General features: G+C 43.0%; 2 protein-coding genes across 3 annotated transcripts in view; both read right to left on the reverse strand.

Moving 5' to 3' along the window:
* The window catches only part of taok2a (TAO kinase 2a), a 31,571-nt gene extending 20,477 nt beyond the window's left edge, over nucleotides 1-11,094 (reverse strand). For both annotated transcript variants that reach the window (XM_031314629.2, XM_031314627.2), the window contains exons 1-4: nucleotides 10,580-11,094; nucleotides 4,516-4,656; nucleotides 1,596-1,667; nucleotides 1,080-1,181 (exon numbers count right to left, since the gene is read on the reverse strand). In XM_031314629.2, coding sequence (XP_031170489.1) covers nucleotides 1,080-1,181; nucleotides 1,596-1,667; nucleotides 4,516-4,647 — 306 coding nt within the window. In that variant the 5' untranslated portion in view covers nucleotides 4,648-4,656; nucleotides 10,580-11,094. The remainder of the gene's footprint in view (nucleotides 1-1,079; nucleotides 1,182-1,595; nucleotides 1,668-4,515; nucleotides 4,657-10,579) is intronic.
* Nucleotides 11,095-12,697: 1,603 nt separating this feature from the next.
* LOC116060866 (heat shock 70 kDa protein 1) lies at nucleotides 12,698-16,669 on the reverse strand. The gene is made up of 2 exons (XM_031314626.2): nucleotides 16,492-16,669; nucleotides 12,698-14,810 (listed from the first exon to the last, which is right to left on the reverse strand). Exon 2 carries the CDS (start codon nucleotides 14,788-14,790, stop codon nucleotides 12,865-12,867), a length of 1,926 nt encoding a protein of 641 aa, XP_031170486.1. The 5' UTR covers nucleotides 14,791-14,810; nucleotides 16,492-16,669; the 3' UTR covers nucleotides 12,698-12,864.
* Nucleotides 16,670-17,266: the final 597 nt, after the last annotated feature.

Consider the following 17,266-nt stretch of genomic DNA (forward strand, 5'->3'; position numbering starts at 1 on the left):
GTAGTGGAGTAAAGTTGGAGTAAGCTCAAGATTTCCTTCTGAGATATAGAGGAGGAGAAGTAGAAAGTAGCAGAAACAAGTACTCAAAACTGTATTTAAGTGCAGTACTTGAATAAGAAGTTACTTGCTGTACATTTTTACTGTTTCCAGCTCAGAAAGTGAGGATTTGCATCTTTTCTCTGCATCACTGTAGATTGATTTTATTTGGCCTGTTAGATGGAGGAATGTTATTATTCTTGCTTCTAAGAGATAACTTTTAAAATAACTGCTGTTGGACATTGTTTATTCGTTACAGGTTACCTAAACGGAACCAGCTGACAGTTTTTCTGCCTTCAGTGGAGATGTGTTAACATTTTGGGATCTATTTTAACCATCTAAGCACACGGCGTGAAGCGCCTGGCGCAGCTGCTTTTAGGGCGTGTAAGAATCCGGGTGCATGGCATGGTCCTAAAGGGTTGTACTTAGTGTCTTCATTAATCAGAGGGGTGTTTTGGGCGTAACATGCAATCAACCAATCAGAGATCATCTCCCATTCCCTTTAAAAGCCAGGCGTGTTTGGACCTTGGAGCATTGCTATTATGATGGAGGATCTGCACCGTAATATTTTTATTAGTAATCTTCTGCGCGTGTGTGTGTGTGTGTGTGTGTAACAAGCATAGTGTGCACGTGCTGTGCACGAACCTAGGAGCATTTTATTAATGCTCTGTTAAAATAACAATGAAATGCTGCGTTATTGACTTTAGACCAGGTTTTTGTTGGTCAATGGCACGATCACTTCCCGCTGCCTCAAGATAGCAATACTCCCAGAATGCACCTGAACACACCTCCCTGTAAGACCAGCCATGGGCCACAGGTGGGTGCAGGTGCATTTGATATTTAAACAACATGGGTGCTGGATGGGAAACTGACAACTGGGTCAGTCTTAAACTAGCAAAGACACTCGGGCTGCGCTGCACTGGGGGCAATATAGGGCAGTCTGAGTTTAAAGTAAGTAAGTTTTCAAATTCTGCCAAGCAGGTCTGCAGGTTGTGCTTATTTTCCGAAGCTTGTAGGACGTTCCAGCTGACGGACATACGTACCCATGCCGTGTGCTCCTTCAGGTAACAGCCCCGGTACTCGATGGTGTTCGGGTGGCGAAGTTTCTGCAGGAACTTCACCTCTTTAATGATGTCCTGCCATTTCTGCACATCAACACAAAACTCCGTTTCAAAGCACTTTTTAGAGACAGACTGTTATCACGAGAGAAATATTCTAATTATCAATTACCAGACCCTTTATCATGTTATTTATCAAACATCTCTCTTTGTTAAAACATGCAGTTAAGAAAGAAATGATTTGTGACGAGAAGGACAAAGTACTTCTATGAACTCGTATTTATCCATAATTCAGGGGGGAATAAGATGACATTATTGATGTAGATTTTAAAAGCCAGCCATTTTTAAACCAACTGAAAGAGTTCATTAGTAGATTATGAAGAGTTCATTGCCTAACTGAGAACATCTAAATGTTTTAATTAAGAAACAGGTTTTTAGATATTAAAAGGAGGGACTTTTTAATATCTAAAAAGGGAAAAGACATCATTTCCAGGGTGTTACCTCATTTGTCTGCTTGCCGCTGTACGACATTTTCTTAATGGCCACCACCTCATTGTTGCGCACATCTCGGGCCTGTTGGATGACAGAAACATTAAAACCCTCTAGAGACGAAATCACCTGGGACACCAAACCAGAGAAACAGAACCCAAAGCCGCTTCACACCGCTCCGAGGGAACAGGTCCTTCAACCAGGAAACCGGTTTGAGACTGGATGCTCAGAAAACAGGTAACGCAGGTATTCAGATAAAAACACAATTTCAACAACATTTCCTCAAGTGATCACAAATATCCTTTATAAGATTAACGGCAACCTGTGGTTATCAGTTATCAAGAGGGGGGGGGGGGGGTTGAGATCTCCACTTTTGTAACAACACGGACTGTGTCCTGCAATAACAAAGCAGTCACTTCATCTCTCGCTTCGTTGCCTTTTATTTTCTCTTTTTCCAAAGCTGCCTTCAAGTGCGGTCGGAAATGTTGGTTTCCCCGCCGCTGCGGCCGCCACCAAAACTTTGAACATTCACTGTTGAACAGCAGCGAAGCTCAAAGAATAGTGTTGGGTACAGCCCTCTCTCTCTCACACAGACACACACACACACACACAGACACACACACGGACAAGACAGACACACACACACACACACACGGACAAGACAGACACACACACACGGACACAGACAGACACAGACAAGAGACAGACAGACAGACACACACAGACAAGACAGACAGACACACACACAGACAAGACAGACACACACACACACAGACAAGACAGACAGACAGACACAGATCCACACACACACACACAGACGAGACAGACACACACACAGACAGACAGACTTCCTACAGTGAGCTCTGAGAACATTCAGTATGAAGCTGTGGCACTCTTGTTAAATTCATGCAAATTGATGCACATCAAACATCTATTTTGGTAGCATCATCTCTAATGGCCTTTTAAAAAAATCCTCTGAAACTCAGACATTCAGTGAGAACACTGGAGGACACACACACACACACAGTGGGGTAATTTTCTGATTCACAGGTTCTTTTTTAGTGATGAAATGCAGATGACACAGAATGTGTGTCTGGGAGAAACCCACACACAGTAACACTGGTTCCTGCAGCCTTCTGGGCTCAGGGTGGGTTTATTTTAAAAGAAATTCTTGAAACATCAGATTAATTAACTGAATTATTTGATTTCTTTAACATAATCTGGCTACAGGACCACCATGCAGAGTGTCTTGTTGCTTTATACTTACACACAGGTAGAAACTACCTACTAACAAGTAGAAGATGATCATATTTTAACTGTATGTTTGCATCTGTGTATGATCTGATTTATTCTCATCTGTGCTCATTGACAGCTGTAGCAGCTGACCAATTAAAGAATATCCTCATCTTGCATAGACATCCATGATAAACAGCGACAGAAGATTACCCACAACAATGACAACAAGCCTGGATGAGACTGACACTGATGTAGCAGCTCAATAACAACTCTGAAACTCGCTGGCCTGTTGCGCTCTCTCAGCCGGGCGACTTAAACCCTAAACCGGTTTCTCAGGGTAACGAGATAATGCGCCTTGACGTCCTGCGGGCAGCTAGTCTGAGCCCGAGCCGGGTCAGTCTTCACCTCCGAGACTGAAATGCTGACCATTAATAACATGAAAGGTTTTATACCGTTTATACTGTTCTTCCCCCACACACTGAACTGGATCTAAAACTGCAAAGATTAGACCATTAGTCAGCAACTATTAAATTAATCCACAACTATTTTGATAGTTGATTTTTCGGTTTGAGTCATTTTAATGAAATACAGAGTCAAACTTATCTGATCCCAGCTTGTTAAATATGAATATGTTGTAGTCTCTCCTCTGGGACAGGAAACTGAACATCTTTGAGTTGGGGACAAAACAAGACATTTGAGGACGCCATCTTGGGCTTTTTGGGAAACTCTGATCCATATTATTCACCATTTTAGAGACCAAACAAGTAATCCATTCATCCAGAAGATAATCTAAGATAAGTGTGTGTGTGGGGGGGTGAAGCGTGTTTTACAGTAACTGCAGCCCAGCTGGCGTGCGCAAATGCATTATAAATTTTTTACGCTCTTGATGCTTTTGACAGTTTCAACCTTTTTGACTCATTTGTCAACATGTTTTTAATGTTTTTGTTAACGTTTTTTTCCGGCGCTTTTGTTTGTAAAAATGCACATAATGTATAATGTAATTAGTTTTTAAACTTTTCTTTAGAAGCTTGAAGTAATTTGTTTTTTGGTCACTTTTGATGTTTGTTCCCTGCACAGGGATAGGTCTGCACGATTAATCGTTAAAAACCTTGATTCACTCCGTTCACGATTTAATTTTTCAATAACTTAAAATATTTTTTTTTTATATTTTTTTATGACTGATTCTCATTTAATTTTAGGAGCCGCCTGCATCACTAACACTGCTACTGTCTTCTGTGAGTTTTAAACACTGACTGTATAAATAGGTGCTCAGCCTCTGTGTTTACAGCTCTGGTGATGACCAATCTGCTCTAGGAGCCAAAAAAAAAAAATCTATGTTTGGTACTGCCAATTAGTTTTGTCGTGGTTCATGTGTGCAATAAACATTACACTTCGTGAGAAAAAAATCGTGGCAGAGAATCGTGATATCAATTGTAAGCTTAAAAAATCGTGATTCATATTTTTCCCCGAATCGTGCAGGCCTACACAAGGGCCAGTAAAAACTGACTTTGGGAAAGTAGAATTCTTTTTCACTTGCCCATCCGGACCCTTATAGCTGAACCCTGAGCACGACGTCAGTGTCATGTCTGTCTGGTCGTCGGCCTCCATCTCGTCCACAGATGATCCCGGAGGTGAAGACGCTGTAAAGACACAACGGGACCAAACTAATACAGAAGGACTCCACGCGTCTACTCACAAAGTAAACGGCTCCGAAGCTGCCGTGGCCGATCTCACGGAGGTCGGCGAACAGCTTCTCCGGATCATCTTTGCAGAAAAGGTCAGCCACCTCGGGGTCTTTGATGCTGCCCGACCGTGCACTCGAGGGCATGGCCAGGGCCTGGAAGACAGCGGACAGCACAGGTGAGACTCAGACACTGGGGTCAAAGGTCAGAACAGGCTCAGACATCAGCATCAGAAACAATCAACAGATGTATTGACCGGCCAGGAGTCAGAGCAGGCTGTAATCCTGGGTTTATTTTTGCTGAAACAACAACAACAACAACAACAACTCCTCCTCCTCTGTGGTTTAAATTTAGATCATCGATTGTGTCCCCATTTGGTTTTTGAAGTGTTGTGACGCGTCTGTTTTCCACTTCATTTGGGCAGAAAACCATCTAATTAATGTGTTAAATACGCTGGAAAATGCATTCTTGCACTCTTGTAAAGTGTGTGACCCAGTTGCAACGTCCCCCTCATGTGAAACCAAAACCAGAGACTTCATCAGCGTCCCTGATGTTCAGAGTCATGAGAGCTGCATGTCTCAACGATTCTCTAACATTTCAGGAATTTTATGCCTGGCTGCTTTTAAAAGTTCTCCTGATGTTGTTTCAGCGCCGTGGTGATTTATCTCCCCGGCCGATCTATCCGGGACAGAAACCAGCCGACAAGTTGGGACACGAAGTGGAAGCTGGATGTTCAACTGTGGAGGCCAGAGAGTTACAAACTAGAGCTGCACGAATGCTGCATGATGGGAGGAACGTGCAATAACTAGGGCTGCGCGACGGGAGGAACATGTGCAATAACTAGGGCTGCACGACGGGAGGAACATGTGCAATAACTAGGGCTGCACGACGGGAGGAACGTGTAGGGCTGCACGACGGGAGGAACATGTGCAATAACTAGGGCTGCACGACGGGAGGAACATGTGCAATAACTAGGGCTGCACGACGGGAGGAACACGTGCAATAACGTTGTTGAATACCTTGATAATGATGTTACCTGCGATAGATAAACAGATATTAAAGCTGTTTTGTGCACCCCCTAAGCTGAATGAATGTAAAATCATCATAACTAAAATACTTTCCTCAGATATGATTTTAGTTGGCCTTCTTTGACTTTACTTGTTTTTGAGTTATTTATTTATCTGGTCTAACTTTTCCCACGTTTTAGACACAGATACTGTAATAATAACGGTACAAAACCATGTTAAACTACTTATTTGTCCACCCCAAAATATGTGCACCTAATGAGTTTTTCCACTACATGGTACCTGCTCGACTCTACTCGCCTTTTTTGGTTTTCCGTTATGATAAAAAGTCCCTGGTACTTTATTTAGTACCACCTCCATCGAGGTTCCCAGTGAGCTGAGGCGATACCAAAAGGTGACGTGAAAACCTGCAGACTCCTGATTGGCCGGAGAGAATCGTCACTAATAACTGCGTCATCGTTGCTATAGACAGACGGGGGGGGGGTTCTGAACAAACCGCCATTTTTAAATAGTTTAGCCAGCGGTGTTTTTTGCTGCCTCCAGCTTCTTTAGAAACTAAATGTGTCTTCTGGCAAACATCCACATGCTGAGAATCACACACACCTTCCACATTCTGTAATAAAAACATGAATTAATGCATTATCTATCTCCCAAACAATCAATTACTCATTTGAGCTTTGGTTGAAATATAATGGAAGGTGTCGTCATTCTAAAGAGAATATTGCTAATAAGCTTTGGGCATAAAAAGATAAAATGACATGCATGACACGCGTGTGTTGAGGAATCTGAAGATCAGAGAGCAGCAGACTGACAGCGCCACAACTCAAATCAAGCCGAGCTTCAAAATAAATCATCCGACTAAATCAGCCCCCCCGAATGTAATCTCAGCCTGCACGCTGAGCCGTGGTTACTGACAAGAGCAACGTGGTTTTATAATGGGGTTAATGTAGCTGCCGTCTCTGAGTGTCAGCTGGCGCCTGGAGGAGCGCCGGCTACATAACCCGGCCTCTGACTACATGGAAACACGGCCTCCAGGTCTCCGTTTAATGCACTGCTGCTGTTTAAATGCACAAGTGCTAGACAAGGAGACAGATCTCCCCCACCCCCTCCAACCCAACATTTCTTCAAAACGCAGTGAACCGATTTCCAATTATATATATCGTGGCACTCAGTGACCTGATGGTGTTTAATCCAAGGCCAGGAAGCAGCAGACGCCTGCGGCTGCTGTCTACAGTCAGGAGGAAAACAAACTATCTGAAAAATGTGAAAGACGGAAATGTATAGAGCAGGAACAGCTCTTCATTATACATAACTTAAAAAGGGAAAGTGGAGGGATTTAAAAAGGGAAACGCTGGGTATCTTGTTGCTTTATATATTTGCACACAAAACTGGAATCTACCTACAAACAAGTCAAAGATAATCCTATTTTAACGGTTTGTATGTTTGCTTGATCTCTAAATCCTCGTCCATATCTGATTTATTCAACTTAGCTGTGGTCTTTGACAGCTGTTGCTGCCGGGTGGAGAGAGTCGACCAATTACAGAATATCCTCGTCTTCTTGCATACATTTCTAGCTACATACATGATAAATAGTGACAATAAAAAATATCCACAAAAACGACAACAAGGATGAGACTGACACAGTCAGGTGAAAGAAAATGTGTGACGGACAGAAATGTATAGAGCAAGAACAGCTCAATACGCGCAAGCAAAGTGTGGTGATTTAAAAAGGCAAAAGCTGGGTCCCAAAACAGTGGAGACGTAATCTCAGCCTGTCAAAAAAAACGTCCACTTCCAGGATTGCTCCGTTGCTGCCGGAACATCTGCCGGATGTCCTTTATTTAGGCCGGATGTACGTCCCCTTCCTGTTTCTCTGTGTTGGGGTTCTAACTTCCGGCTGATTTGTGAGGACTATGGTTAACTGCTCCTCAGATCTCTGCAGGGTAAATCCAGACAGCTAGCTAGACTATCTGTCCAATCTGAGTTTTCTGTTGCACGACTAAAACTACTTCTGAACGTCCACATGTTCCACCAAAACAAGTTCCTTCCTGAGACTATTTAGCAGAGGCACCGTGGCTCCGTCCGGAGCTTAGCCCCGCCCACAATGATTCTGATTGGTTTAAAGAAATGTCAATAAACCGAAGCACGTTGTTCTCCCATCCCAGAATGCTGTGTGGACTAGACAGACCTTCCTCTGCAGCTCTGTGGAGGAAGGTCTGTCAATGGGAGACTTTTGTGTGTGTGTGTGTGTGTGTATGTGTCTATATATGTGTATATATATATATATATATATATATATATATATATATATATATATATATATATAAAGCAAGAACAGTTTTTCTAAATTAGAAGGAGACACGGGGCATCCTAATTGCCTAACAACGTAACTGGTGGATCTTCATCATGTGTAATCCCTTCCATATTTTAAGAAAAAGCCACACAGGGACCAAATGTTGTGGTATTCATGACTAAGTGGAAATCCTCTGAAAACCCAAGTTCATGTTAAGCCCTGACCGAGGTTTGTCACTATTGCTGTCCCCCATTTCCCTCAGCTTCATGTTGAAAAGCAAAAAAAACACTAAATCATTCACCATTTTTGAAATGAGAAGACGTCTAGTCGCTGTATCTATTTTTGTAATTTTCCAAAAGGAACTAGGCTGTTCTCACAAGTCCAAGCACACAAACGCTGGGGGAAGCAAGTTCCCTCAACACCCTACAACATCACACGCTCATTTGGACTGTATTTAAAAGCAAGCAGTAAAAGATGGAGAAAGGAAAAGGCTTCAGACGGTTCTTCTAAACACGAGTGACGTGACATTTGTTGTGTCAGTTGGGCTGAAGGACCGAGATCACATTGTTGAACTCAGTTGAACAGAAGCTCATTGTTGTAAATGTATAACATTCACAAAAAGTGAACCAATTCCTTCACAAACTAAATTGGGGTAATTTTTGGTTGGAAGACAGTCAGTGAGGTATCATTATACTGGGTGGGTCCTAACTTTAAAGACAAGTTCTTACTGTAGCATTAACACGGAAATACCGCAAAACTGAACCACCAATGCAGGGGTTACCCCGTCATTCTAAGGTTCAGGTCAGCACCCGAGCTGAAGGAATGAAACTAAAAGACTTTCCTCAGACCTGATGGTCGTAGTCAGACTTCTTTAGCTTTAAGTTTTGTCTTTAAGCTTTTTGAGAGTTATTTATTATGTATTATCTGCTCTAGCCTTTTCCACTGTTTTAGACACATATGGAGATAATAACGGTCCAAAATGATGTCAAAAAGAGACGCAAAACTACCACAAAGGGACACAAACTGACGACAAAGAGGTGCTGAATGGGGGCGGCCTCCAGCTCACCCGGTGAGAGCGTGTGCCCCAATAGGCTGAGTCCTTTGCAGCGCCCCGGGTTCAAGTCCGGCCTACGGATCTTTGCTGCGTGTCATCCCCCATCTATCTCCCACCTTTCTGTCTTTCCACTGTCACTATCTAATAAAGGGCAAAGCCCCAAAAAATAATAATAAAAAAAAAGAGACGCCAAATGACCACAGAGACCCAAAACAACCACAGAGAAACAGACAGGCCCAAAAAGAGACACAACACGACTACAGAGACGCAAAATCCCACAACGTGACACAAAATGAAGTGAAATTGCATATTTTTTTTTTTTTTAACTGAGGAAGGACGTCTGTACCCTCTGCCAATTACACACACAGCTAAATCTTCCACAAAGCTATGAAAACACTGCAATGTCAATGAATACATGTGGAAATGTTCCTGTAAGTGACAGCTGAATGTTAACATTTGAAAGGATCCATCAGAATGAATGAACTGTGGTGACGGTTGGCTGCAGGGTATTTAATATTTAGGTATTTAAACTAGTATTTCTCATTCTACTGAAGGCCTCTGGGACCCAGGCTGAGGCTAGAAGGGATACAGCTACGGACAGTCAACTTTAGACACCAAACGACTAGTTCAGTTTAGGGAAAAGATCGTAGTTGGGATTAAAACACTCCAAGGGTGGCCGGGTTGGTTCAGTGGGTAGAGCAGGCGCACATGTACTGAGAGGTCTATGCCTCCACGCAGAGGTCCAGGGTTAGAGTCCAGGGCTCGACATTAAGGAAATTAATTATAAATGTTTGAGATTTGTCCGCTTGTCCGGGACAGGTGGATTTTTTGTAGGGCAAGTGGAAGAGAAATGGACTTGCCCCACTGGACAAGTTAGAACTCAAACTAAATAAAATGCCATGTTACTTGACGTTATGTGCCACTCATTACGTCTATGTTACCGATACGGGACACCTTAGTTTCTACTGAATTGTATTAATGTTGATAGTGTTTGGATGCCTTCAACGGTTTGTTTTTCAGGAATTCTGCATTAGCAAAACACACAAAAAAATAATAATTATAAAATGATAAATCTTTACCTGGACAAGTGAAACGTAAATGTACTTGTCCAAAGGACAAGTGCCTCGAAAAGTTAATGTGGAGCCCTGAAATCCGGCCTGGGATGATTTCCTCTCGCTCTCTCACCTAGCTGTCCTGTCTATTAAAGGCGGAAAAGCCCAAAAAAGAATCTGTAAAACACTCCCAAGGAACGAACACGCTTTTCCTGGGCGAAAGTATTACAAATATATTATGATATTACCCTAATTTAGGAGATGTTGCCTAACCCCCGGCCGTAGCTGTATCCCCTCTAGCCGCGAGCCCAGAGCCTAGCAGGGTCTGGGTAGCGTGAGGACCATGTCACTGATTATTCTGACTGGTATTGTGATTATAATATGATTCACGATATGGGAGGGAATGCTCCAATTTGTATCGTTATTCTCATTTCCATTAAAACAATATTAAATTAAAATGATTACAGTGTGATGATGTGTCCTGATGTCTGGAGGAGACGGTTAGAAGTTAGACACTGATTTACCCCCCCTCCCTGCTATTTGGATATTACACTAGTCCATGTTGCGATATTGATAAAATAGGATTAATTGTGCAGCCCTAGTTTGAATCCCCCTGGACAAGCTAACAAGCTAACTGGATGTAGCATCACTTACCGCGGCTTATTGTGGTTCCGCTGCGGACCGAAAAACAACCGTTAGCAGCCGAGCTAGCGAGCCTCTATCCTCATAGCCCGGTCTCCTCTCTCATAGCCCGGTCTCCTCTCTCGGCAGATAATCACCACGACGCTGGTCTCATTTCCCCCAAAACGTCCCGACGATGAAGTTAATGAACTGCTAGTTCAGCTGGTTCAGACACAAACTCGGCGCTTAGCCTCGTTAGCTCGGTGCTAGCCTTAACTAATTGGCTAGCTTAGCTTCGATAGCTTGAGCTAACGGTAACGTTAGCTTCGATAGCTTGAGCTAACGTTAACATTAGCGGTTCTCCGGGGTGTGGCTGATTTTTTACTCGCGAGGCCCACTTCCAAACATACTGTCCCGTTAACACCGGGCTGTTTCTAAAATCTGCTCTTAAACCGACTCAACGCCCGCGCCCCATCCCGAGCTTCGGCTGGTTTCTTAAACCGTTTTTGTTCTTTGCTAAATACAAGATGGCACAGACTGGAGGGGCGGGACCATCGGCTGTATATTAACGCAACATCCGGTTTACAGTCTATGGGCGGGACTTAAGTTGTTCTATTTCCTGTGAGGTTTCCGCTTCACAATAAAAGGGTATAAATAAATCGACCTAGATGATATTAATAATCCAGTACAAATGCTCCAAGGCTTGATTTAATAAGTATTCCTTTTTTATTTTTTTTCAAGAATGTAATGTTGGTCACATTTTATAATGTTGAGGCACAGCCCATAATAGCCACCCTGGAAATCCACAGTTCTCGCGAGATTTAGGTCTGGATTTCCAGGCTACTTAATATATATATATATATAAAATATCAGTGGTGGGACAAATATTCAGACACTACAGGTGAATAGGGTAAACAAGTATTTTAACTTCATCACTCGATTACTTACATTAATTTTAATAATAATAATTTATACTGCTTATTGATCCCCAGTGGGGAAATTACAATTACACTCTGTTAGAAATCACTACACACAGGCCTGAAATACACACATACACACATGCTCAGGACCTATTCATGCACTAATAGAGAGAGAGATGTCAGAGTGGGGGGGATGCCAGTGCTGGACCAGCACCCTGAGGGGGTACGGTGCCTTGCTCAAGAGCACCTGGCAGTGCCCAGGAGGTGAACTGGCATCTCTCCAGCTACCAATCCACACTCTGTACTTTGGTCCGTACTGGGACAACCCAACTCCCTACAGACTGAGCTACTGCCACCCGAGATATTAAGATAAAAATATTGCATTAAAGGTTTTCTGATTTTTTTATGATCTAAGAAGAAAACAAGGCATTAATGGTAACTTCTGGTGAAGTTAGCAGAAACCTACAGACACACTACTAGTCTGACAGAAGTCATGTTATGTGAGCAACAGTACAAAACATGTTTTTATATTTCTACTATTCATCCGCCCAGGTATGTAACTGTACATTGACTCTTTATATCTCAGCACTACAGACGGTCTATTCATGCATATCATGTTATTTCTGATCTACATATACCTAGACCACTATTTGCACTAACTGTATATTGACTTTTCACTACATTCAGCATCTACATAGACTGACTATTCATGTATATTGTGTTATTACCATATCACATTTGCATATCCTTCGTCTTACTTACACCTCACTTTATAATGCCTACTTAATCTGTACTTTATGTAGCATCTTGTATTCTGTATTCCTGTATTATATTGAATGTGAAACTGTATGTTGTCTTGCAGGCCTAGGCTTGTCTTGGTCTCCGTTTCAGATGAGAACCTGTTCTCAACGGCCTACCTGGTTAAATAAAGGTTACATAAATAAAATCTTCCTTCACACAACCTGTCAGACAGGCTCTTAAAGCAGTGAGGTCATCAGCCGAAGTTTAAGTGAATGCAACACGTTATATAAACCTGGATCTTTTCGGGGGGGTTTCTTCTATTAGTACCAGTGCATGACTGTAACTGTCACCAGCTTTAAGTTAATCTATTTAAACATCATTTTACTGTAACTGCTGTAACATGATGGAAAACATCAGAAACATTACGTTATGTATTGTCTGGATAATTCAAACTAAACTGCTGCTAAAAACTAGAAACATGAAACAACCATTATATTTATGTTTCATCTTTATTGCATTGTCCAGCAAAGTACATTTAACATGGGTCGTATTATCCCAAAGTTTATAACATTAACAACTTTCATCACAAATAAGAAATGATAAAAATACATGAACATGAGGTATAAAGTTACAGTCCCAGTGATACCAGCGTCTCTGTTAGTCCACCTCCTCGATGGTTGGCCCCTGGGAGCCGGCTTGGCGGGCCTGTTCTCCACAGCTGCTGCCTGCAGGCACTCCTCCCTGGTACAACTTACTGATGACGGGGCTGCACACCTTCTCCAGCTCTTTCTGCTTGTGTTGGTACTCCTCTTTATCTGCCAGCTGGTTGTTCTCCAGCCAGGCGATGGTCTCGTCACACTTCTCGATCAGCTTCTTCTGGTCCTCCTCACTGATTTTGCCCTTGAGGTTGTCGTCCTGCACGGTGTTCTTCATGTTGAAGGCGTACGACTCCAGCGAGTTCTTGGCAGAGATTTTCTCCCTCTGCAGGTCGTCCTCGGCTTTGTATTGGTCGGCCTCCTGCACCATCCTCTCGATGTCTTCTTTGCTCAGTCGGCCCTTGTCGTTGGTGATGGTGATCTTGTTCTCTTTGCCCGTGCTCTTGTCCACCGCGGACACGTTCAGAATGCCGTTGGCGTCCACGTCGAAGGTGACCTCGATCTGCGGGACCCCTCGTGGAGCCGGGGGGATCCCTGAAAGCTCAAACTTGCCCAGCAGGTTGTTGTCCTTGGTCATGGCTCGCTCCCCCTCGTAGACCTGGATGAGGACGCCGGGCTGGTTGTCGGCGTAGGTGGTGAAGACCTGCGTTTGTTTGGTGGGGATGGTGGTGTTGCGTTTAATCAGCGACGTCATGACTCCCCCGGCTGTCTCGATGCCCAGGGACAGAGGCGCCACGTCCAGCAGCAGCAGGTCCTGAACGTTGCCCGAGGTATCGCCGCACAGAATGGCGGCCTGGACGGCCGCCCCGTAAGCCACCGCCTCGTCTGGGTTGATGCTCTTGTTCAGCTCCCGGCCGTTGAAGAAATCCTGCAGGAGTTTCTGGATTTTGGGGATTCGGGTGGAGCCTCCGACCAGGACGATGTCGTGGACCTGCCCTTTGTCCATTTTGGCGTCCTTCAGGGCTTTCTCCACGGGCTCCAAAGTTCCCCTGAACAGGTCGGAGCACAGCTCCTCAAAGCGAGCCCTGGTGATGGAGGTGTAGAAGTCGATGCCCTCACACAGGGAATCGATCTCGATGCTGGCCTGCGAGCTGGACGACAGCGTCCTCTTGGCCCTCTCGCACGCTGTGCGCAGCCTCCTCAGGGCTCTCTTGTTCTGGCTGATGTCCTTCTTGTGTTTCCTCTTGAACTCCTCCACGAAGTGGTTGACCATGCGGTTGTCAAAGTCTTCTCCCCCCAGGTGAGTGTCTCCGGCTGTGGACTTGACTTCAAAGATACCGTCTTCGATGGTGAGGATGGACACGTCGAAGGTGCCTCCGCCCAGGTCGAAGATCAGCACGTTGCGTTCTCCCGACTTGCTTTTGTCCAGACCGTACGCGATGGCGGCCGCCGTGGGCTCGTTGATGATCCTCAGGACATTCAGTCCTGCGATGACGCCTGCGTCTTTAGTCGCCTGTCGCTGGGAGTCGTTAAAGTAGGCGGGGACTGTGACCACTGCGTTGGACACCTTTTGGCCGAGGTAGGCCTCAGCTATCTCCTTCATCTTCACCAGCACCATGGAGGAAATCTCCTCGGGGTTGAAGGCTTTCTTCTCCCCTTTATATTCCACCTCAATTTTGGGCTTCCCTCCGTCTCCGACCACCTTGAAGGGCCAGTGCTTCATGTCCGCCTGCACCACTGGATCATCAATCTTTCTTCCAATCAGTCTCTTGGCGTCAAACACGGTGTTGCTGGGGTTCAGAGCCACCTGGTTCTTGGCCGCGTCTCCGATGAGCCTTTCGGTGTCAGTGAACGCCACATAGCTGGGGGTGGTCCTGTTGCCCTGGTCGTTGGCGATGATTTCTACTTTTCCGTGCTGGAAAACGCCCACACAGGAGTAGGTGGTGCCCAGGTCGATGCCGATCGATACGCCTTTAGCTGCAGACATCTCGGTTGTTTAGATGTTTCCTAAAGATGCAGAGACAGAAATTAGAAAGTTTTAAAAGTAAATACCTAGAGCAGGGTGTCAACCCATTTCACTAAGGGCCAGACATGTTTTTCTAACATCTTGGTAGCTTTTTAACTCATTCGTTGTTTTCTTTCTGACTTTTTTGTGGCTTTCTCAGACATTTGTCACCTTTTTGTAAATTTGTTGCTTTTCCCGACATTTTTGTTTGCTTTTGGTCACATTTTTGTTGACATGAACCCTACAGAAGTCATCAAAAGCGTTCCTTAGCCATCATAGAATTTAGCAAATCAAGCAAAACACTAATACATGTTTTTAACAACCAGCTGTTTCTCAGCCTGGATATTAAACTCTCTGCTTCTTCTGGGGGATTTCTGAGTCTCAGAGTTGGCAAATCTGCCAAATTCTGCTTTGAATGTCATGTTTAAAAACACTTTCCTGTGTTCTTAGTTTGGCGCACAACTAGGCGGGCCAAGATGTATCGTGAACCCAAACTGATATACGGGCCGGATCTAAATCTGCAAGGGGCCGGATATGGCCCACGGGCCTCAAGTTTGACACATGTGACCTACTATTATCACATCATGAATTAATCAAGGAAATCTTGCCCATTATTAAATGATCTTTTTAATATTTTACTTCAGTTTGTTATTTTTATGGTCAGGTTGATAATAAATACGTCTGATGTCGATCACTGAAAATAAAAACTTACTAAATGTACAGCTGTGAAGATTAATCAATTTATCAGTTGTCAACAATTAAATTAATCACCAACTATTTTGATAGTTGATTAATTGGTTTGAGTCATTTTAATTTAAAAATAAAATAATTGCTGACTTTATAATTCTGATTTAAGCTTCTTAAATGTGATCTTTTCTAGTTTCTTCATCCTGTGTGACAGTAAACTGCAGCATTAAACGATTAATGTCTTAATGTGACAGTTATTCACATTTCAGGTATTTAGTTGAAACAGTAATGTCAGGTCTAATCACATCATTTCCACCAAATCTGCACGTGCTATAGTTACAGCTGTTGTTCAAAACACATAATTAAATTTAAACTCCATAGCACTGTTTATTAATCGCAGCCTAAAACTGACAGTTTTTCTAAGGGAGTTTGGTGGAGCGTAGCTGTATTTAATCCATTGATTGTTTCTAATTCGCTGTATATTACATTTAAGGACCTTTCAGTTCTAAGCATCAAATAATGTATTACATAGCTGTTCTACAATATAACTTACTTTTAACTCTAAAACGGACAGTTTATCTAAGAGATTTAGGATAAAAGTCCCCGTAACGTTAACGATAGATGTCCATCGACGGTTTGTACAAATCTTTTTAATGTTAATTTAATTTAATTAATTTAACTAAATTAACTAGTTCACTAAAGCTATGTGATCCAGTGAATTGAAAATAACGATTTTCCCATCACTAATTCGCACATCATTTGAAGGTCAACACATAATTTATTAACCCTACAAAACCTTTTTTAGGAACAAATAACTTACTTTAAATTCTAAAATTGACAGTTTTTCTAAGGGAGTTTGGTGAAACGTACGTTTACGTTGCAGTTAGCTGTATTTAACGTTAACTCGATGACGGTTACAGTAATTCTATCTATCAACAAATAATCTGACAGTTGATATGTAACACTAGCTAAACATGGAAGAAGCGTACTACTTACCCTCTTTAGAGATGAGAAAATGAAGAGAAGAGAATCAGGTTTGTGTTGTTCGTCTCGGTCCTCCGGTCAGTGCTCTCGTAGTCTCGATGCCGGTAACCTCACCGTCACCGTTATTTTATACTTTCCTCTCTCCCCTCTGGTCACTTCTCGAGCTTTCCACTGACTGTTTGTGTGATCCAATCAGAGCTCAGCGTGGGTGGTCGACGTGATGACGTTTCACCAGAAGCGATGCCCCAGAAGCTTCTACAGGCTTCTGGTCGAAGGGAGAAGCCGGTAGAGCGAAATGTGCTTTTTAAAGAACAATGAGCTATAGTCCGAGGTACAAAACCGAGCCTAAACACAGCGAAACTGACTGAGCAAATACAGATAGACTTAGCAGAAAAAAACATGTAACAAATGTGAACACAATCAGATAAATAAATACACAAATTAACAAAAAATATCATCGTTTTTGAACACTAATGCAGCTAATATCCACCGTCTATGAACACTTTGTGCTTCATAAACACGATTGTTTCAATGCCGAAGTTTGAAGAAGACGTTAATTATAAAGTCTAATACGTAAGATGTGTTTCACAAGGCTGTACAATAATCAGACGACATAAAAAGCCTAAAATTTAGAGTTTTTCAGGTGGAACATTGGTGAAAGTTTTTTTTCGTAGAAACAGCCCGTAGCATTATTTTATCCAACATTTAATTCAACTGTAAAAAAGATAGGCTACTCTTAAATTCAGGTTTTGAATTTAAACATTTTAACAATTTACATACAATTTTA

This window comes from Sander lucioperca, chromosome 21, assembly GCF_008315115.2.
Source record: "Sander lucioperca isolate FBNREF2018 chromosome 21, SLUC_FBN_1.2, whole genome shotgun sequence".
NCBI classification, from domain to species: domain Eukaryota; kingdom Metazoa; phylum Chordata; class Actinopteri; order Perciformes; family Percidae; genus Sander; species Sander lucioperca.